General features: G+C 35.8%; 1 protein-coding gene across 1 annotated transcript in view; it reads right to left on the bottom strand.

The window, feature by feature from the left end:
• Positions 1 to 23,331, bottom strand: part of otog (otogelin) — a 94,190-nt gene that overhangs the window by 11,402 nt on the left and 59,457 nt on the right. Inside the window, exons 29-51 of the mRNA XM_046840871.1 lie at positions 23,078 to 23,245; positions 21,894 to 22,172; positions 21,700 to 21,817; positions 21,501 to 21,580; positions 18,574 to 21,263; positions 18,164 to 18,341; positions 17,906 to 18,054; positions 17,147 to 17,236; positions 16,331 to 16,517; positions 15,797 to 16,017; positions 15,496 to 15,634; positions 14,980 to 15,168; positions 14,441 to 14,650; positions 12,018 to 12,122; positions 11,793 to 11,897; positions 11,565 to 11,666; positions 11,367 to 11,465; positions 10,449 to 10,489; positions 5,857 to 5,932; positions 5,572 to 5,750; positions 5,252 to 5,356; positions 3,759 to 3,878; positions 3,218 to 3,263 (exon numbers count right to left, since the gene is read on the bottom strand). Of these exons, the coding sequence (XP_046696827.1) occupies positions 3,218 to 3,263; positions 3,759 to 3,878; positions 5,252 to 5,356; positions 5,572 to 5,750; positions 5,857 to 5,932; positions 10,449 to 10,489; positions 11,367 to 11,465; positions 11,565 to 11,666; positions 11,793 to 11,897; positions 12,018 to 12,122; positions 14,441 to 14,650; positions 14,980 to 15,168; positions 15,496 to 15,634; positions 15,797 to 16,017; positions 16,331 to 16,517; positions 17,147 to 17,236; positions 17,906 to 18,054; positions 18,164 to 18,341; positions 18,574 to 21,263; positions 21,501 to 21,580; positions 21,700 to 21,817; positions 21,894 to 22,172; positions 23,078 to 23,245 (5,676 nt within the window). The remainder of the gene's footprint in view (positions 1 to 3,217; positions 3,264 to 3,758; positions 3,879 to 5,251; positions 5,357 to 5,571; positions 5,751 to 5,856; positions 5,933 to 10,448; positions 10,490 to 11,366; positions 11,466 to 11,564; positions 11,667 to 11,792; positions 11,898 to 12,017; positions 12,123 to 14,440; positions 14,651 to 14,979; positions 15,169 to 15,495; positions 15,635 to 15,796; positions 16,018 to 16,330; positions 16,518 to 17,146; positions 17,237 to 17,905; positions 18,055 to 18,163; positions 18,342 to 18,573; positions 21,264 to 21,500; positions 21,581 to 21,699; positions 21,818 to 21,893; positions 22,173 to 23,077; positions 23,246 to 23,331) is intronic.

Raw genomic sequence — 23,331 nt, 5'->3', positions numbered from 1 at the left:
CAATACATATTTCTTTCTTATTTATGCAAAGTTAAAGGGCTAGAGGTCAGTCACTACCAAAAGATTCTCAAAACATTCAGGAAAGATCGCACCATGTCAGAGGCATTCCATCAGCACAGTGTTGACAGAGGCACCATTGCGCAGCACCAACAGCAAAGCTTCAGGCTGCAGATCCCAAGACCTATAACACCCAGGTGTTTAATTTCACTGTGCAAACATTTCTAGCTTTCACAAAAAAGTTTTGCTAGTACTGTTAATCCTGAAATTAAAAGATCGATTTGAAGGCTTGAAGGCTTTTGTTGCCAATTTTGATCAAGTATTGAAGTATGCGGCTGGATTTTGTTCAAGAAATAAAAAAAGACTGCAGTAAACGTTACTTTTTTAAATCAATGTTTTAGATGAAAGAAACTATATTACTAGATGTTTGTAATTATTTGTTTATTTTTTTTCTTGGTTTCATTTTTATATTTTTGATCTTGTTAAAATGGCTTGTTGGTTAGTGACATTTCTGTGCATAGTTGGTAAAATTGACATAAAGAGTACTTTTACCTTGAATTCATGTTTAAAATTGTTATATTTAAAAACATAAATAAATTGTTTGCATATTAACTGTGATTATACAAGATATCTGTTTTCTCGTTGAACTAAAAAAACAATAAAGACCAAATTCTTCAGTGCAGTATTTATTGTCTCTTTTCTTGGAAAAGAACAAATATTTTATAGGGAAAATGTTTTATATCTCATTCACTTATTAGCTACATATTCACACAGTGTACAGTCAACTTATAAAGTTTGTATTTTCCCCTATAAAATCTACTAGTACCTTTTATTCCTAGCTAACAAGGTCATCATTATGACAAAAACAAGTGTAATGGGGCTATAGAAAAAAACAAAACAAACAAAAAAAAACACATTTTGGACCATGGCTACACCACAATAAAGGATGCATATCGCTGAATCCGCAGAGCTGCTTCAGGACTCTCTGACCACTGTCTGGTCCATCTTATCCTTACATACAGGCAAAACCTTAAATCCTGTAGTAAGGACTGTAAAAAGATGGACCAATAAAACAGAGCAGGCATTACAAGCCTATTTTGAGTACACTGATTGGAGTGTTTTTGAAGCTGCTGTCTCTGATCTGGATGAGCTCACAGACTCTGTAACATCTTATATCAGTTTCTGTGTGTATGCATTCCCACCAGGACAACAATATGTTCTATGTATAATCCACTTCAGATCAGTGAAGATGATGTGTGTCAGGTTTTCAGGAAACAAAAAAGACGGAAAGTACCAGGACCAGATGGAGTTTCACCAGACTGTCTAAGAACCTGTGCAGACCAGCTGGTGTCTATCTTTTCACAGATCTTTAACAGATCACTGAAACTGTGTGAAGTGCCTACCTGCTTTGAACATTCCACCATCATCACGAACAAACCAAAAATTGCCGGACTTAACAACTACAGACCCATTGCCCTAACATCTGTGTCATTTTAGAGACTGGTGTTGGCTTATCTGGAGGACATCTCTGGACCGTTGCTGGACCTCCTTGCAGTTTGCTTACCGAGCAAAGAGGTCTGTGAATAATGCGGTAAACATGGAACTGCAGTTCATCCTGCAACATCTGGACAAATCCTGTTTGTGGACTTCAGTTCGGCCGTCAACACCATCATCCCAACACTCCTCCAGACCAAACTAACCCAGCTCTCTGTTCCAATATATACCTGTTAGTGGATCACCAGCTTTCTAACAGATAGGCAACAGCTAGTGAGACCAGGGAAAGTCTCCCCACTGCTCCATGTACATCAACAACTGCACCTCCACAGACCCCTATGTCAAGCTTCTAATGTTTGCAGATGACAATACAGTCATCGGCCTTATTGATGATGGTAATGACTCTACATACAGTAGCGTAGTTCAGCAGCTGGCTGTCTGGTGCAGTCATAACAACCTGGAGCTTGACATGCTCAAAACGTTGGAGATAATTGTGGATATCAGGAGAAACACCCCCTGCTCACCATCATGTGGCACCATCATGTAGCACATGTGGCACTGTGGCAGCAGTGGAGTCATTCAGGTTTTTGGGCACCATCATCTCCACCGTTTTGAGCATGTCAAGCTCCAGGTTGTTATGACTGCACCAGACAGCCAGTTGCTGAACTACTTATAACTGCTTATTTTAATGGCTAGTTATTGGTTTCTACTTTCTGCTAAAATCAGAATCAAAAAGAGCTTTATTGCCAAGTGTGTTTGCACTTACAAGGAATTTGTTTTGGTGACAAAAGTTTCCAGTTGCACATTTTTTTAAAGTAAAATGGAAATAAAAAAAAGCAAACCAGACAGTTATCGGAGTGCACAGGACAGACTCGATGATGGCACAGTAGAACTGTTTGAGCAGCCCCTGTGGCAGGTTGAACTTCCTTATCTGTCGAAGGAAGTATGTCCTTTGTAGGAGGATGTATGTGATGGAGTCGATGTGATTGTCCCACTTCGGGCTCTAAGAGATTATGGTGACATGCTTAAAATGGTGGAGATGATTGTGGATATCAGGAGAAACACCCCCTGCTCACCATCATGTGGCACCATCATGTAGCACATGTGGCACTGTGGCAGCAGTGGAGTCATTCAGGTTTTTGGGCACCATCATCTCTTAGAGCCCGAAGTGGGACAATCACATCGACTGGAAGCTTTTGTCACCAAAACAAATTCCTTGTAAGTGCAAACACACTTGGCAATAAAGCTCTTTTTGATTCTGATTTTAGCAGAAAGTAGAAATCAATAACTAGCCATTAACATAAGCAGTTATAAGTCATTAATTACTGGCTAATTTCTGATCCTTAAAATAAAATGTTACCACTTCAGTTGACAAACATATAATTTTTTGAAATAGTGAACTGAAAATAATAAAGAAAATATATCAAAATTATTATAAATTGTTAACATATTGTGTCTATGCAGATAATTAGATTAAATTCTATTAATTTTTTTTTACATGTATAGCATTTATAACAAAGGAGATTTGTTCCACAGTAGCTTTACAGAAATAATTCTGTGTTGATATCACACTACAGTATACTAACTATGATATTTCTCTTGCAGATAAGCTAATGGTGTATGTTTCTTTTAAAGTAAAAAATATGTAAACCCAGGAGAATTTGAGATGGTGAAATTTGTCTTAACTAACTTAAAATATAAACCATACCCCAATTATAAAACTCACATGTTTTGCAGCATCCATCCATGTATGTCATAACTGTGCCTCCAATCTAGAAGAAGGAAATAACTTCAGAACATTAAAGATTGTACATATAAGGTTGGGCACTATAACTGAAAATGTTTCTTTTACATGATTTCTTAAACTTACATTGGGGCATACAATGCCCACCACTAACATTGGCACCCTTGTTAAAAATTAGCAAATATGGCTGTGAAAAATTTTATTTAATGTCTTTAACTCAAACATTTGATAAGTAACTAAACACAAAATTCTCTACTCACATGAATAATCAACATTTGCAAACACAAGATAGCTTAACACCATTAAACAATAAAGACAATTCGAGATAATAATATATGATCATTTTTCACAGCCTCAAAGAGTGCAAATTTTAAATGAAGGGCACAGCATACCTCAGGAGTGTGAACATAAAAAAAGAAAATATTGTTGAATAAACAGATATAAATGATTTGCCCCATCATATGATAAACAGAATACAAACAATAATATAATTTCAGCAGAAAGTATATGAGTGTTTGTTTACCTTTATGCACTCGGTTTCATTAAATGGAGGGCAGCTATAGGAGTAGGACACCAGTACTGGTCCAGACTGTGTGTCTGTACAGTCGTAACGCATGCAGTCAGACACCCAGCTCTTCCCAGGCTGGAACAGATATGAAAACTTTTCACCAGAGGTGGCAAAAGTACACACATCCTTCACTTAAGTAGACATACAGATACTAATGTTTTAAAATACTCTGGTAAACGTTATATACTTTTTTACTCAAGTTAAAGTAAATATAATTGGGCCCTGACATGTAAAAAGTAGGCAATATTACTACCTGTTTTAGTGTAACACTGGTAATTCGACCTCCGATCATATTAATATTAGGTCTGTCAATTGATCAAACTATTTAATCGCGTTTAATAGCATGAAATGAAACACCAATGGTAGATTGAAAAAGTCGCGCAATTACACGAAATGGGTTAATGGACTGAAAACAATGTGCAGTGAGAAGAAAAAATATTGTAACGAAATAGTAATGAGCCTGGTTTGAAAATATAAGAAGTAGAATGTACAGATTTTTGTGTAAAAATGTAATAAGTGAAAGTAAAAAGTTGTCTAAAAAAATAAATAGAAGTACCAGAGAAATCTATTTAAGTACAGTAACAAAGTATCTGTACTTCGTTACTTCCCACCTCTGCTTTTCACAATATACCACATTTCAATTTCACAGTAAATACAGTACTTTATGATTACTTGTAGAGATTTTTTTTATAACCATATATGCCTTTTGATCTATTCCAGAAAAAGATTTTAAATAAAAAAATGACGCTCATGTGTGTTTTACAAAATTGCTCTATAATTACAGACTGCATAATACTGCTGAAATGTAATGGAATCTTATTGTACTACTTTATCTAAATGATTTAGAGCAGAATGCTAGACCTGTATATAAAAATAACAAAAATACTCCAGTTCATCCGGTTAGATTTGCATTGCAGACATCAACAACGATTATTATTACTACTGCTTATATAATATCAACGATGAAAATAACTATATGGACTTCTACTATTTACTTGATTCAAAATAATAGTGATTTTCTATCAAACAGTAACTGCATTATTTACTTTATAAAATACACATAAAAAAATAAAAGAGTACAATAAATATTTGGCCTATTAAAATATACTAGTTTGATCATTGTTAAAATATGTATATTAATCTAAGCAACCTCATGAAAGATATGTTCAATATATATTTGGATTAGATATTTAATTAAAATAATATGTAAATATATTTAGAATATTTAATTATTATGTGTTTGGTGATTTTAACAATATTGTAACAAAGCAGCTTTATAGAAATATATTAAATGTAATTAATTTGTATTTGTATAGCACTTTTAACAATGAAATATAAATTCATAACATATATTTAAAATGTATTCATTTATCCCCATATATTCCCAATGAGAAATTCAGAGATGACAGTAGTAAAAAAAAAACTAACATCAAAATCATTATTTTTACCTTTTGCAAAACTAGAGATCCGTTGTCATTATGGTACATACAAGACACATTCTTACACACTCCACAACAGGCACTCTGGTCTTTAGGAGGTACATAAACCTGATTCTAAGATAAAGAACACATAAAATGTATAAATATGTATATGTATATAAATGGTATTAATATTTGGAAACAGTACGATAACAGGAGCTGCATTGAATTTTAGATATAATAACTTTATAAGTATTTTTTTTTACAACTTTCTGGTCCTTGTTACATATGTGCAAATGAGTTTTTCTGTGTTTGTGTGCCTGAGTGTGCATATCTGTATGAGTACTTACTGGCTGACACTGTGCAGTACAGTTAATACTGGTTGCTTTTATGAGGTAGAATCCTGTGACAGAGTCAAATGTTTGTGTGCATCGTGTAGTATAACAGACTCCCAAGGCACTGTGCTCCATCAAAGTTTGTCCAGGTCTCATTACTCCCCTTTTTCCATCCACACACACTGCACTTTTCACTGAATACATAGGTTTGAAAGGATATAATCATCTAAAATTAAGGTTATATTATTTATAAATTAATATTTCTTTGTGACAGTTTTAGCTTCAGTCATTTGTTCTTACCACAGTGATGGCGTTTGCAGCCGCAGGGATTCTCTGCGTCTACCATAAATGATCTGTCTATTTGCAAACTCTCACCCTTTAAAACAAAGAGGTAGAGATGGGTAAGAGTTCCATGTTTTAACATCAGACTACACTGTAAAAAGAATTTGTAGTTTTAACAGTGAAAAAAAAAATAAAATTAGTGAAGATAAAAACCTGTAAATGATCAAACATGAAAAACTGTTTATTTAACAGTTAAATACTATTTATGTAAATACAAGTAAACGTAATACTGTTTGCATTATTGATTTGTAAAACTATTCCCTATTAGTTCACTAGTATAGTGCACTTGACAGAGTGAAAGAAAACAAATGAGTGAATTCAGACACTGATGAACACTGCTGTTAACAAGCAGAATCACTGAAGGAAAGAACAAGAAACAAAACTACATACAGTTACAGCCTTAGATTAAATCAACTGAATTAAAACAGGATGATAGAACAACTCCCAAAACAGAATTACCAGCTTCACCTATTATAGTTTGACTTTATTTCCATCAAATTTCTACACATCATTCTTTTAAAACTTAACAAGTGTTTATATTTTTTTGAAAAGGTTTTGTTTGACTTCACCATTTTTGAGATTAGTGGTTGCTTTAGTTGGGCTCTTGACCCTTGACTCTTTAACAGTAGTTTTTCTCTGCATGTTGTAACTGTGTTTCTTAATCACATTTGTTATGACAAGAAAAATCAAGAGAATTTGTAATTTAGTGGTTTTGGTTAACAAATGATGGTGCTATAATCATCGTCTAATAAACATATATTTGATTTTGTGATTTCTAATTAATTATGGTACTTCAAATGAAAGCACAAGAAGTTCAATTAGCACTTTTATACACATATGACAGAAATTTTGTACCGATTGGCGAGGCAGAGGGACCGAGCTCGGAAGGATGTGCTGCAGGTTAAAGCAATAAAGGATGGAGATGGACATGTGTTGACTAGTGAGGAGAGTGTGTTGAGAAAATGGAGGGAGTATTTTGAACAATAGTATGGTTTCATGCAGAGAAAGAGCACTGCAGATGCATTATTTATTTTGAGAATGTTAATATGTTTAAGAAGTCTTAAAAAGGTCAGAAGGAGTTGCACTGTATGTTTGTGGATTTAGAAAAGCGTACGACAGGGTGCCGAGAGAGGAGTTGTTGTATGAGGAAGTCAGGTGTGTCAGAGAAGTATGTGAGGGTGGTGCAGGACATGTATGAGGACAGCAGTGAAGTGTGCAGTAGGAATAACAGAGTGGTTCAAGTTTAGGTTTGACTGCATCAAGGATCAGCTCTGAGCTCTTACTTGTGGTGATAAATAGGTTGACGGATGAGGTCAGACAGGAGTCTCCGTTGGCTATGATGTTTGTGGATGATAGTGACTTGTGGTGAGAGTAGGGAGCAGGTTGAGAAGAGCCTGGAGAGGTGGAGGTATGCACTGGAGAGAAGGGTCAGTAGGAGTAAGACAGGTGTGGTTGCAGGGAGAAGAGGTGAAGAAGGTAGAGGAGTTCAGGTACCTGGGGTCAACAGTGCAAAGTAATGGAAAGTGTGTTAGAGAAGTGAAGAAAAGAGTGCAGGCATGGTGGAGTGGGTGAAAAAGAGTGGCAGGAGTGATTTGTGATAGAAGGGTATCTGCAAGAGTAAAAGTGAAAGTTCATAGAACTGTGGTGAGATTTGCGATGTTGTACAGTTTAGAGACAGTGATATTGAGTAAAAGACAGGCGGTGGAGCTGGATTGGAATGATGGACAGGATGGACAGGATTAGAAACTAGTTTATTAGATGGACAGCACATGTAGGACATTTTAGGGACAAAGTAAGAGAGGCTCGATTAAGATGGTTTGGACATTTGCAGAGGACATTAGACATTTACATGAAGTACATCTGTAGGAGAATGCTGAGGATGGAGCCACCAGGAAGAAGGAAAAGAGGAGGGGACAAAGAAAGAGGTTTATGGATGTGGTGAGGAAAGACTTGCAGGTAGTTGGTTGGAAAGAGACAGATGTAGAGGACAGAGTAGTATGGACACGGATGAGCCGTTGTGGCGACCTCTAATGGGAGCAGCCAAAAAGAAGAAGAAGAAGCTATGATACATATGACAGAAATAAAGTCACACTGGTTAGTAATAAGTCAAGCTGGTAATGCTGTTTTGGGGGTTGTTTCCTCTGCTGAGATCATACGATATTTTATGTGTTTTATTTTCAGTTAAATTCATCTTTGGCTTTGGCTGTAAGTTGTGTTTCTCGCTCTTGTTTCTCTTACCTTCAGAGATTCTGCTTGTTCACAGGTGTTTATCACTAACACTCAATCCTCATTTAGTCAGTCACCAGTGTTGGGGGTAACGCGTTACAAGTAACGTGCGTTACGTAATAATATTACTTTTCTGGAGTAACGAGTAAAGTAACGCGTTACTTTATAAATTTACACATTAATATCTGAGTTACTTTTTTTAAAAACTAATGCGAGTTACTTTTCTGTTAAATTATTTTGCATAAAAAAATAAATACTGAATTAAAATGAACGTAGTCACGTAGAATCGCGCACTCATACGCGGGAACAGAAGCTGGTCAGAAGCGGAGATGGCAAACCAGAGCATTACATTACTGTGATGGAAGTATTCTTATTATTTTGAAATAGTGGAGAAAAAGGAGAAAGGAATAATGGTTAAGTGTAGATTATGTGTTGGTGAAAAGCTCTTGTCAACTGCAAAAAATACCACTTAAAAAAAAAAAAAATCTGCATGCAAAGCACAGCACTATAGATGTGTGTGTGTGTGTGTGTGTGTGTGTGTGTGTATAATGTTAAATATATGGAAATGGAGACAGAAATATAGAAAACTTTTGCCGACTTTTCACCTCTGCAGCTCTGTGGACTGCTCAGAATAAAAGTTTTCCGTGGGAGACACATGTACGATGCCATCACAGCGGAGAAAGAGACCAAATTCACAGCTCATTTGCTCTTTGTGGGAAGATAAACTGCCACGGTCACTGATAATAGCGTGAACTTTGTAAAAGCGTTCAGAATGTTTCAAGCTGATGATGAAGCAGAGAATGATGTAGACGAGGACGAGGTCATATTTACGGAATTGCATAAAGTTTTACGAGATGACAGCGAGAGGTATGTTCTCCCTCCACATCACCGGTGTGCAGCCCACACATGTCTTTTGCCCTAATATAACTTATTTCTTAATGGCAATTATCTATATTACACCTGTTACACCTGTAAGGCGTGAAAGAGATACAAGTATCGCAAAAGTAATATAATGCGTTACTTTCCATAAAAAGTAACTAAGTAACGTAATTAGTTACTTTTTTGGGGAGTTACTCAATATTGTAATGCGTTACTTTTAAAAATAACGTTGCCCAACACTGTCAGTCACTTTATTATCTCATTAACTTCATCACTGCTTCAGTGTTACTTCAACACTCTTTGACAATTATAAAATTTATTTTAACAGTAAAATTCTGTAAATTAAAAAAAATAAAAATAACAGTAGGTTGCTGGCAAACCTGCTGCCAGTATTTTATTGTAAAATCAAGAAAAAAAGAGTTTTGTGGGTTACAATTGTGTAGGACAGTAAGTAGAGCCTGTGTTAAAGTCACATTTTTTTTATATTTATGTTATGCTGCATGGTGCTTTATATAAAAACAGTAACTGTGTACTGTAGTTGCTGATGCAGTGAGAATCCCTTTACTAGTTTAATTTGCACATGAATGTGTGCTGCTGCTGTCATCTGCTGAGATGTGATTTGAAGTACCAATTTAATGGATACTTTTAATGTTGTTGCATAATTCCATAAGTTTTTTGTCGTGGACTAAAATACATGCATAGTATTAATATGCTCACATTATTCAAATATTATAAATATTTTATTTATAAAACTTTCTTTCGGCTTCTCCCATTAGGGGTCGCCACAGCGGATCATCCGCATGTTTGATTTGGCACATGTTTTTACGCTGGATGCCCTTCCTAACCCAACCCTCCCCATTTATCCGGGCTTGGGACCGGCACTAAGGCTTGTACAACCCTAATGGCTGGGGTTGGTTCCCTGCACTTTTTTACAGTGCATGCTGAACTATGCAGACTATGCGCTTTTCAATCAGTCAATTATGTGAAAGGCCTTCCTATTAAAAATAATTTCTACCCGAATCTATGCAGTCTATTCAATGATGACAGTGTCTACATATACTGTACAGGACAGGACATGAGGCACCTACAGAATTAATTGACAAGCTTGAAAATTATGTTAATATATATCCATTGGCCTTCACACTCACTAAGCCTGAAACCCTTGAGAGATAAACATTGAGAAAACCTTTTTTTTTCTTACCAAGTATAGATGGATAACAAAGCGAGAAATTATATTGCACCCAAAATATTTGTTTTAGCTTCTTTTAAGTAGTATATTAGGCAGGAAAAATAATAGTCTGTCACTTAAGAATTACAAAAAAAGTTGCTTTTCCTTGGGTGAGAGAACTAGTTAATCTGCAAGTTGAAGCAATGAGAATATGAGAACAATTAAGCCAACAAAACAGCAAGTAAACCCAAATAATAAGTGGGATAGATTGTCTTACCAGGGCACAATTAGGCTGAGGGATTCTCTCACATGCACATTCTGAAATAAAAAAGATTGACTATTGGGTTTTCACATACTTATAGTTGTGTGCCTGTAACAAATTCATGCACACCCACACACACAATTTCTCTCTCATATGCTATAAAGGTTTTTGCATACACTATCATATCTCTCACAAATACACTGTAATGTTTTCCCATGCACATATCTCCCTTAAGAAAGGTCTAAGAGTGTGAGTACGATAGTGTGCATGAGAGTTTGGCAGTGTGTTGAGAGACAGTGCCAGAGTACGTATAGTGTAAGTATATTGTGAGTGAGACTATGAAAGAGTGTGTAAGACAGAATGACAGTGTACGTGAGAATATGATAGTGTGTGAAAGAGGTTCGATAGTGTGTGAGAGAGCTTTATTTGACAGTGTTTAACCCTAAACCCTGTCAAACTATCTCACACTATCATGCTTTCTCAGTCATGCATCAAACATAATATCACACTTTTTTACACACACTATTAACACACACACATACTCTATCACATGTACTATCATACTCTCAAACTGCCATACTCTCTACACATAATATAAAGGTAGAGATAATAGATAAATATAATATAACACACCATCATATATTTTTCACACACAGTCATGTTCTCTAACACATAATTAAACCATTTTAACACACTATCAAACATTTAACTTTGGACGGAATGTGAGACAGATTTTAGTGTAAAAACAGTTTCAAGATTGATTTTTGAATGTGCATGAGAAAGACCTTGTCTGTGAGAGAGCTTGAGCCAATTGTGCCAACTGTGAAAAATCTCCTAAAATTTGTCTGTAACAGTCATTCACGCACACACACGCACACGCACACGCGCACACACAGACCCACTGTATATGATTAGAATAAACAGATTACTTACTGCATTCCTGTAATGGACAGCATTGCCCTAGAACCCTAGTAGAGACAGCAACCATTCCCTCTGGACATGTGGGGACTGAACATCTGGAAGGCTCACACACTGTGCGCACACACACTCTAATAACTAAGCACATCTATTTTTATATACTGTGTTCTGTGTCAGTGTCTAACAAAGTGTAAGGTGGGAGAAATTACTTACAGCAGTGATATATTGGACAGCAACGATCTGTACTGTTTGAATCCACAGTAAGTAGTTCTCCATCTACACACTCTGGAACCACCTCTGAACATATATCACACACTGTGGTAAACACACAAACCAAAGAATAAACATCAACATTTTTTGGAGAATGATGACGTGCCTTCCAATTGTCATATGTTCTCTGCCTCTGGTTTAAAAAGTAACATATCCAGAACAATGACTCACTGCAAATGTGTGCCAGGCAGCAGCTTCCTTCTGTGCGAGTAGCAATTAGTGTCTGATCCTCTCGACACACAGGAAAATCTAGCACACACTGGTCAGGATCACACTCTACAGAGAAAGTACTGTTACTGTATTTGCATGCACACACACACACACACACACACACACACACACACACACACACACACACACACACACACACAACCAAATGTATTATGCTAATCTCACCACAGGTGTATGTTGGACAGCATGAGTCTTGTCTAAAATATGATACCATCTTCTGTCCAAATTTACAGTCCATCAGATTGGTTTCACATGCACTCTGATTACACACTGAAAAATCAAAGACCACAAGTAAGTTCTACTTATTTATTTTGGGTAACAGTTTGAAGACATTCTGGTTACATGCTTCGAAAATATGGTAAATCTTTATCTGAACTGTACATAGCGGCATAACCAGAAATATTTCATTAATCTTTTATAAAGAATTTACAATAGGATTATGTCAAAACTCATCATGATGATATTACAGCTTATATAATAGTTACTACACAGTAAAAAACGAAACACAATTCCTCTTAAAATGAGCTGACTAATTAAGATGTAAATTTCTATCCCTTTGAAATGTCTTATATTCAAGAGATTTGGATTGTCTATTTTGTTACTATATCAGTTTTTCAGTAACCTAAAACATTTTGCATTACATAATGCATCCACAAAAACCTTGCAGGTGAAATGAATCAGATTGCATATTAGTGTCCATATTTAACAGTTTTTCTCAGCTGCTTTGGAGCATTTCTTGAATCATCCTTAATATTTGTAAACCAGAAATTGCATTCTCTTAACAATTTGTACAACCAGCAAAATTTTACTTGCAAAAGCCTGTACTTTTCCAAAAATCCTTTTTGGGAATCCTATTTTTTTGTCAATGAACTCATTGCCATCAGAATACGTTTTGTTATTGTTCACAAACAAGATTGCCACAATGTTTAGTCATATTGTCATGTTGTCAGTTTCATCTTATTTCCTTATACAAACTACAGTTTAGATTACAGTGACTGAAAATCCACAGGGCTGAATTTCTGTGTAAAGCTGCTTTGAGACAATGTCCATTGTTAAAAGTGCTATACAAATAAAAATGAATTGAACTCAATTTCTTCTGTACAGTATCTATGAATTTCAACAGTACAAATCCATTTTTTTATTGCATATTTGATTATATTGATTGCAAGAGACTGGACAAGATTTAGACTTCTACTGTACTGTTCTGGAGTTTGGTAATTTCCTGTTTTTTATCCATTTTCAGAAACTGTAATTAGGTGTTTTGCTCTGACTTATATCTGCAATTGACGATTTACGAAATTCACCTATTTTAGAAAACTGGTTGATAATCGGTTGATACACTCGCCTTCATTAGTGACATTTACTTTTTATCTGCAGAATTCAACAATTCAAGACACATTTACAAAAAAAAATGTATTAGAAATTTAAGCTTTACAGATAATCACAACTGGCTGAACAATTTTGCATTCAATGACTTATGCAGGGAACTGGTGCTGAGATGTTTTGGGGGTCTACAAGTGACTACATGATGTGGAGGGTAAATAAGTAGAACATTTATTTTCTGATCTGAGAAACACTCTATTTGTCTCAGTTCATTTGGAGCATTTTTCAGATAAAATAAAATTATATAAAAAATTCTCAAAACTACTTGTTCAGCCTCCACATCATGCGGACAGTTAGTTATGCGCATCATAAAAAAAATGTAGCATTGATTTGAGAACAAACTGCAAATGCTTTGGTACATTCATCTAACTGATTGTGTACAATTGTCTCCTGTTACCTTCATAATCCATTGTTTATGTCATGTTGATTAACCTGCATTATACTGGTTCTCCACTAAATAGTTTTAACCCCCAAAACAGTTCATTCATCAGTTCATTGCATAATTCATTGTATGTAAAATGGTTAAACCAGTTGACATCATCTGTCAAGCTTATCTTCTTCACATTTCTATTTAACTTTATACATTTATAAATTGTGCAGATGAATCTTGAATTTCACTAATGAAGAAAAGTGTATGTCATCAGATAAACCAATGTCAGATAAACTAGTTCTCTTAAAAAGGTCAAAGGTGAATCGCATGAACAGGCAGAGCAAAACAAAAAAATTACAATTTCTGAACTTGGATAAACAACCAGAAAATGAACAAAATTCCAGTACAGTAAATGTGTAAATCCTTACTGGTTTGCAAATATTAAGATTTATTCAAAAATGCTCTAAAGTAGCTGATAAAAACTGTAAAACCAAAAACATATTCATATGTCATTTAAATCAATAATTATGTTCTAAATCAATTAATGTTTTAATGTTTTACAAGCTATATAATTTTCTAAATCAGGGCACAAAAAATAAAATAAAAAGAATAAATTCTTCTTTGAAATTAAAAATCTTCTTGGAATTGAAAATCATAAACATCTGCCTTTGTATAATTTAAAGAGCTTTCCTTACAAAAATATTGATGGATATTTTTGGCTGAACACAATTTTACTGTTTAGTCCCTGTGTGTTTTTTATATTGGTCTAGAGACATTTTATTATTTAGTCTGCAGAAACTGTATTTAAAATATTATAAAAATGCATGTAACTGACCACAGACTCTTTGGGGGCAGCAGCTGTTGTCATCTGCCAGGCTAATGCTAATCTCCCCTGCTCGTGTGCAGACTGGCTGGGGAATTTCACTGCACTCAAACTCTACAGGCACAATGCCATCAGTCTCACATTGATACATGCAACATCCATCCACTGACGCCCTCCATACCTCGCCCAAGGCACGGGGGACTCCGGAACTATCAGTACAGGCTGCAGAAATAAATACATTCCCAGTATTAAACACATCTTGTCATTAGAGGAAGGTAATCACAGAATGTCACAGAGGTTTATGTATGTATGTATACGTTGTTGTGGCTATTTGTTTGTTTGTTGCACAAATAAAAGTAAAAGAAATTTAAATCCACAAAATTGCTTATAACATTGACATCATAAAGTTGACCCTTTCTTTGTTGTTAAAACATTAAGCCTAATTTTTTTTTTTTTACAATGCAGAGAAATAGAAAAACAAAAGGGAGAAAAGTGCTTGGGAAAATGTCCATTGTTAAAACGGCTATACAAATAAATAATAAAAAACATACCACACTTGACAGGTGAGATGCAGAGTGCAGAGTATGGTAGGTGAAGTAACGTCCCCTCTGGACACACGCATCCCTCAGATATGCCTGAACACTGAACAGTGTCAAACTCAAAGTCCTTATTAGGACACGAAGGAGCTGTGCAAGCTGACAGACATGCCTGGTATTGCAATGTCCCAGGACATATAAATGCTACAAAGAACAGATAAGACAAATTGCAGAATTTATAAATGCATTAGTTTTACATTTAAATTATACCACTGATTATTATTTTTGTTTTAATGCCTGAACAAAGCAAAACAAAGCAAAATATCATGGCCAGCCTACACATTGAACTAGGAACCCACTAGCATTCCACAGTATTCATAAAATTAAGTATTTATCATACTACATTTTGTAAATGTTTACGCAGACATTCAGCATAACTTTTTCAAAACTACCAAAAGTAATTATTTTGGTTTCTTTCTTTCTGTCACATTTGGTTTTCCTCTCACTTCGTGTTTGTAAGTTTAAACTTACGGCAGTAGTCCGGACTTCTCCACTCAATACAAATGTTAAATTTGTAGCAGGAGGCAACATATACAGCAAGAGCCACACAAGGGTTATTTACATACTCTGCATCTCGTACCCATATTTCACAAAATGTAGCTGGTGGAACCTTCACACACACACACACACACACACACACACACACACACACACACACACACACACACACACACACACAAACACACAGAAACGCAGAGGCATATTATAACAAGAAATTTCACTTTGAGTGGTTATAGAGGTTTAAAGGCTTAAAGTTGTGTATTTTGCATACATAAGTATGACAGGCACTGAACGTGAGGTTGTTGAGCATGTTGAGGCATTCAGAACAGTCGCTGGTAGAGCAATTAACCTCCCTCCTCCGGTTCTGACTAACATAACTTGTGGTGTTTGGAATCTGCCAGCTATCAATAAATACAGCAGGATCTTCACCATCAGCCACCACAGTACCATTAGGTAAGATCAAATCATTTAGTGAGTTACCATCACAACATCCTGTATGAAACAGAGAGAGAGAGAGAGAGAGAGAGAGAGAGAGAGAGAGAGAGAGAGAAAGAGAAAGAGAGAGAAAGATGTTCATTCCTTTTCTGTAACTGCTTTATCCTGCTCAGCATCTGAAGATTATACAGTAAACATGACACAACACATACACATTTTTCTAGGCGCACTTTAGTGTATAATGTCAGAGAAAACAAGAATAGGAAGGAGTCTACATAGACAAACATACGTACAAATTACAGTATATTGCAATATAATTTGAAGAAATAATAGTATTCATATATATTTTTGTAATGAGATTGCTGCATACCACACAATCCCATGGTGGAGACCTTATTGCTATAAATCTCTGTTTCAATCACCATCATGCCTGTGCTGTGGAACCATTGGATCTTCAAACCAGCTGGAGTCCAGATCAAATACATGTTTCCTGTATCCAGAACCTCAAAACCATACTTTTTTAAACGTGGCATCGCATATCTTGAGTTCAAATATACCTATAAAAAACAATTCTCTAATTAATTTCTTTATACAGTTTTAAGTGTTTTGTCTTGCTCAGTATCGTGGTAAGAGAGCAAGATTAATGAATCAGTACTCAACATACAGTTTCAAGTATCTAGAAATCTAAAATATATATATATAATCAATCATATTACAATTCAGTTGGGCATAATTTATAGTGTAAGTCTGGTGTGAGACTATGTTGGAGTAAACATTTATAAACAGTGCAAATTTATGTACGCTATAGTTAGTTACTTAACCTAACACAGTTACTTACATACTGAAATCACCTGTAGCGGAAAAATCAGTTAGATAAATCATAATCTGCAGATGCACACTGTACTTATGTAATTTGCGAAAATTATTTTTGGTAAAGCATTTTAAACCAACATGGAAAGACAAAAGTAATCAAGTAGTTTTATAATAGTGTGTTTAAATTTCAATGCTAATTGAATATCAATGCTAAATAATTCAGTGAAATGGTCAGAAAAAGACAAATAAATTCACAATCTAAAGATCACAATATGTTGTGCAATCCTTCTGCACTTTTATTTGTCTTGGGGCTTTAATTCAATATTAAATGATAAATGAATACTTGTGAGTCAACCAATCAACCAGCACTCACCTGTCTCTGCAAGCGATTAATGAGCACATGGTTGGAATCATGCGTAATGTTTAGAGCTGCCAGACACAAGTTAGTAAAGTTCCAGACAAGCTGTAGAGAACCAGTGAAAGAGAACCAATTAAATATTTAAGAATTATATATAAAAAGTAAAATAAGCAAATTATTTGTGCATAGGTATGCATTAACAGACAGTTAGTGTTGTGCTAAGCTGTTTGAAATAGGATATATTCAAATAGAAGTAACATTTTAATAGCTAATTAGCTATGTGCAATTCATCTGTATATGCACATTTCATTCGAATTATTTAGTGAATAAAACAAATGTAAAGATTATACATTTCTTTGTGAATTTGTAAACTAAGCAACTCCATTTAGAATTGTGACATACATTTTGATACATTTTCCAGTTTATTCCTTCCTCAGGGTTGATTTTTTTCAACAATAAATTTAATTTAACGTAATTAAATATTTTTTTATCAAACTTTGCATATTTAATTATATTATTATTTTAATGTTTATTTTTTATTCCTTTATAGGTCTTTATTTCCTGACTTGATATTTGAGTTGTTTTCCATTTCAGAACCTGTGAAGGAATAATCAGGTTTAAAATTAAATACATCTGTATTTTGAGAAGATTAGTTGTTGCAAGATTGGTAGCTGATGGTTGGGAAGATGTGTGAAAAGTTTTACCTTTTCAGATGTTTTTATATTAATTATAACTGTAAAATAATTGTAAAAGCATATAAATTGTATAGCTCACTGTGCTGTCCAAGCTGTTGCACTCCTGCACCAGGATGGTAACAGTCTCATTCATGAGTTGTGCCACCACGTATGATGCTGCTTTGTAAAGGGCTACACTGTTCCCATCAAATGTAATAACATTTATGTCTGGAAACACTGAACAGCGACCTACACACAAAAATTGATGCTAAAAATGTAACCTTCAAATCAGCATGCAACACTGTCATCAGTATATAGGTACTCTTCTACTTATGTGTATAGCCGTGTATAAACTCACATGGACACTTCCACTTTGGGCAACATTTGTCTCCATTGACCAGCACAGCAAAGCCAAGTAGACCACAGCTGGGAGGGCTGGAGTCATAGGAGCAGCTCTGGGACTTATTGAAAAAGACCAGCTGACCATTCACACAAATGAGCTTAGTGCACTCATCTACTATCACAGAGTATGGGGGCTACAGTGACACATATGACAATGACAACACACCAAAAAGTTATGTTAAAGCAATATAAAACAGTACTTACAAATGAAGCTGTTATTACACTTTGCATTATAGATGGATTTTTTTTTGTTGAAATTACCTTGTTATTAACAAAATAATTAAAATTTGATGATAAATATTATATATTATGATATTATATTATACACTAATAGTATGTCAATTTAAAAAAAGTTGTTTTACTCACAATACAGACTTTGCTCGGACTACCATCCTTTCCTGAAGTGGGCAAAAATGTAGGTGTTAAATGAAACAACTTCTCTGTTGGGGCTATCCAGTGTTTTGTCTGTGTTATGTAGGGAGTGGCGGTTGTCATGCGTAAAGCTGGGCTGGGAGATTTGGAGGTATCTGGGGATGGTATCTGGTCTGTTGTTAAATGTTTTGATGATGGCATCTCATCAACCAGTTCTGATGGGGAGGTTGTAAAGGAGACTGTTCTTGTAGGAGCTGGAGTTGTAGAAGGTGATGCCATTAAAGCAGTGGTTGACATTCTTGCACTGACTGATATTGTAGTAGGGCCCAAAGAAGTTCTATTTTCAGTCTTTTGCAGTGGTGCCTTTGTACTAGAAATGGTTGAAAATATCAATGGAATTGAAGAGCTTGTTTGAGAAACAGACCTTGCTCTCTCCAAAGAAACAGTGGTAGCTAACATTTTGTCCATGGTTGTAATTGTTGTCTTTTTAGTGACTATTTGAAGAGGAATTTGTGTTGTTATGGTTTTCCTGGATGTTTTATCTGCAGTTGGTGAAACAGTTGAGATTATATTTGGAGTTACTATTGTTGGCACTCTCTCTGTGGATGAGGTCATTCTGTGTCTGGATGTGGATGTTGTAAGAAACCATGCTTGCATTGATTTATTAGTAGAAGGTTCATATTTGTCAGTGTATGGAAGAAATTGAGTTGGCACAGAGCTGTCACTGGATAAGTAAGAAGTGAACACAGTCTCTGTTCTTGGGTAAGACTCAACTGTTTTGGATGTTCCAGCTGTACCCGTCATCTGTGCTGGAGGTAAAACTGTGGATGCTGACATAACCATTGGTGTATAAGCTTGAACTGTTGTTTTTCTTGCTTTTTCAGCTGGTGATGTGGAAGATGAAATAGAAGTTTGTGTCTTCATTGTGCTGATTTTCTCTATGACATGAGCAGAGGATGAAGATGAGTAAGAAAGGGGACCAAAATGCGCCTCTGTGGAACTTTCTTTGGTAGCTTTAGGTAAAGTACCATTGCTCACCATCTGAGAAGTTTTTGTGGTTGTCATGTGCGTGGGCAAAATCTGTGAAGGTGGTAATGTTGGTATTACATGTGCTATAGCTGAAGGACGAACTGTAGTGTGTGTGGTTAGAGATGGAATTAGGAGGCTTGTCAGAGTGGGCACTACAACTTTAGTTGTGCTTTCAGATATAATTGGTGAGATGGAATCAGTGGATTTGGTTCCTGTAGTGGAGGTTTGGCTCATTCCCAAATATGTGGTTATGTGTGTCTCATCAGAAGGTTGGACACCAGGTAACCAGGATTCATGAGGAGTATAGAGAATAGATATTGGTTGCAAGGTTGTAGTTGCTGTGGTTTTTACTGCCCTGACTGTAGAGACCATAGAAGGCACAGTTGTGATTTGGGTTGGGGTGTTTATGTCTGATTTAGGTTTGGTAGTCAGCGGTTGCTTTGACACAGTTTGTGTTGTCTCTCTAGGTTTCACAGGGAGATGAGTTGTAGATGTTTTCATCACAACCAAAGAAGTAGGCAAGGTTTTGTATTTGGTGTGTGCCACTGAAGGTTCTTTTGTACCACTCATTATAGTTGGTTTTAGTGTGCTGAAATCACTGACTGATGTGATTAACTCTGTGAAATGTCTTGGAATTGTTGTAGGTGGCATGACAATAAGCGTCTGTAATGGGACCGATACACTAGGATGTGCTGAGGGTACAGATGTAGTTAAGTCTAATGCAAGTGACTTTGTTAATGTAAAGGTTTCAGCAGAAAATAGTTCAGTCTGAGTACTGGCTCGTAAAATCCCAGGAGGTGTTGAACTTTTAACTGTGGAAGTTTTTGAAAGTTCAATGCTGGTTGTACCAGGGGGTACTTTGAGAGTTTGTAATGTGGTCTTCTTGGTACCTTCTGTAGTAAATGCTAGTATAGTGGGGGAAGTACTTCTCCTAGTCATTAATTTGGCTAAGGTAGTTGATAAATCCATGCTAGAGGCTACAGAGGTACTTGTACTAATAGATAATGATGGTGTTGCTGTTGTTCTTAAAGTTGCATTCATTGTGATATTTGGTGTTAACACTTTGGTAAATGGCACAGAAATGGTTTTAGTAGTAGAAGCCAGCAACTTAGAAGGAAACAAAGATGTCTTCATTGATTCATCTGACATTGGTGTAGTAGAGGTAGTGCTGGGCATCGAGAAAATGGTTGAACTGTGTGTAGTTACATTTGTAACATTTGTAACATTTGTAGAAGCTGTACTGCTTGGTTCTGGAAAGGAAGACTTAGTATAACTAATGGTATTATTGTGTGCCTCTGTTGATGCAATGGTAGAAACAGTTGCCTCTGTTGATACAACAGTAGAGACCATTGCCTCTGTTGATGCAATGGTCGAGACAGTTGCCTCTGTTAATGCAATGGTCGATACAGTTGCGTCTGTTGATGCAATTGTTGAGACAGTTGCGTCTGTTGATGCAATGGTCGGGACAGTGGCCTCTGTTGATGCAATGGTCGAGACAGTTCCGTCTGTTGATGCAATGGTCGAGACAGGTGCGTCTGTTGATGCAATGGTCAAGACAGTTGCGTCTGTTGATGTAATGGTCGAGACAGTTGTTGTAGCCAAAGTGGATTCAGGGACAGCAGTAGTTGTTAAACTGATGTCTGGAGGTTTAATACCTGAACACAAACACAACACATTCAATAATTTAATAAAACTTTACTTATCAATAAATTGAAACATACAGCCAGCTTCATAACTACTGGCAAGTAAAGCAACTTTTTCAAATACATTGGTTAAATGCTAAACACCAATTTTATGGACAAATTAATACAGGTATTACTAACATTTTTAGTAAGGAGTTTTTAGTAAGGAGTTTAGCAAATAAAATATCAGTAAATAACATTATATCTTACAGTCCTCCAAATAGACACATCTTTGAGTCATCTCATCCAAAACCATATGAGGTGGACACTGGGGCAGACATCCCTCAACTCTGCAAAGTAAATAAAACAAAGGGTAACACCAGACTTACATACTTTACAACATATAAAGTTAAATATATGTTTTAACGTTACCACTTTAAAACATATAAAGGTGATTGTGTGTTCTTACTTCAGGTTGGTGACACAATTCATAGCTGCTGGATTGCTACATGTCCTAAAACACGGTTTTATGCAAGATTCATAACGCCATTGGCACCGAGGACTTATTGGGTAGCCTGTAGTGCTGCCTGTCAGAAACAATATTCAGCATAAGAATGAACTAGGGTGCATTAATGAAAAACTGTTTATGTGATACTAACTCACCAGCCAGTTTAAAGAGAGTGGCTCTGCGATATTGTGCTGAGTGACTGTATTTCAGAATTTGCAATTTATACAGCATGTAGTGTAGAAAGTATCCAGGCCACTTAAGCGACTCTAGTGAATCAAAACCAGTGATCCAAGTGTCCCTGTGCAGTATAAATGTTGCTGCATCAGAAAATTGCCTACTGTCTTCCCACTTGTGCAGTCGTAAGTGGCCACTGGGCTCTGCAAAGAGGAAATAATTTGGCCTGTCTGCTGCTTCAAATGATACTAATGATGAATCTAGAACAAAAAAGTACAAAAACATTAAATCAGTTTAATTATTGCTGAAAATGTTGTATTCAAATGGTGGGATACTGTGTTATACAGATTCAAAAAACTTTAGTTATATTGTTTATTCATTAAAAATGAATAACATCTAAATTTACCCAGCCTTAGGTGATGTTACATCTGCTACACTTTGAGTTAATAAATAAAGAAAAAAACATAAAACATTTAATAAAAATTAGATAAATACATTATATGGACGAAAGTATTATGTCGCCTGACCTTTCCTGCTATATGTGGTTCTTCTCCGAAATGTTACCACAAAGCTGGAGGCACTCAATTGTACAGGACTTTAGATGTGGTATAATAAAAATTTTGTGTTTACTTGAACTTGGAAACCCAAACCTGTTCTAGCATGGCAATGCCCCTGTGCACAAAATGAGCTCCATGAAGATCTGGATTACATTGATTGGAGATTGAGAGCTCTGATCTCATGAACACCTTTGTGATGAATTGGAACACTGACTGCACCCCAGGCCTCCTAATCTACAACAGTACCTGAATTTTGTAACACCCCTGTGGCTGATGAACACAAATGTCCACAAGCAAACTCCAAATTCTAAAGAAACTTCTTTCCAGAAGAGTGGAGGGAATTATAAGATCATATTGGGACTAAATGTGGAATGTGATGCTCAAAAAACACTTACCATACTTATGATCAGGTGTCCACAAACCTTTTTCAATATAGTGTATAGTATATAGTTTGGACAACATTAAAGGAAAAAAAATCCGAACCAAAACAAAAACCAGTAGCAGTGATAAAAGAGCTTTAATTCATTTCTCACATGTGTCACCAGACTGTATGTACAGTATGTGTGTATGTATGTATGTATGAACATGTGCTAACATGTGCGTGTTACCATGTGGTCGAGATTTACTGATTCCTGGAGTCATCATGAATTGTGTCACAACACCATCAGTGCTGGATACTAGCCTCTTCAGAAAGACCAATCCACTTGTCCAATTGGCTGCCAATAGCAAATTTTTCTCTCTATAGGTCAGCAACTTAAATGGGCCTTTACCTAGAACTGTATAAAGATAATAAGTGTGCAGGTACAAACACACTCACACAGACTGTCAACCACCCACACATGCAACCAACCTACCTACTAAC

Source organism: Silurus meridionalis, chromosome 26, assembly GCF_014805685.1.
Source record: "Silurus meridionalis isolate SWU-2019-XX chromosome 26, ASM1480568v1, whole genome shotgun sequence".
In the NCBI taxonomy this organism is placed as follows: Eukaryota; Metazoa; Chordata; class Actinopteri; order Siluriformes; family Siluridae; genus Silurus; species Silurus meridionalis.
The sequence above is the reverse complement of the archived record's forward strand: the minus strand, read 5'-3'. Positions and strand labels throughout refer to the sequence as shown.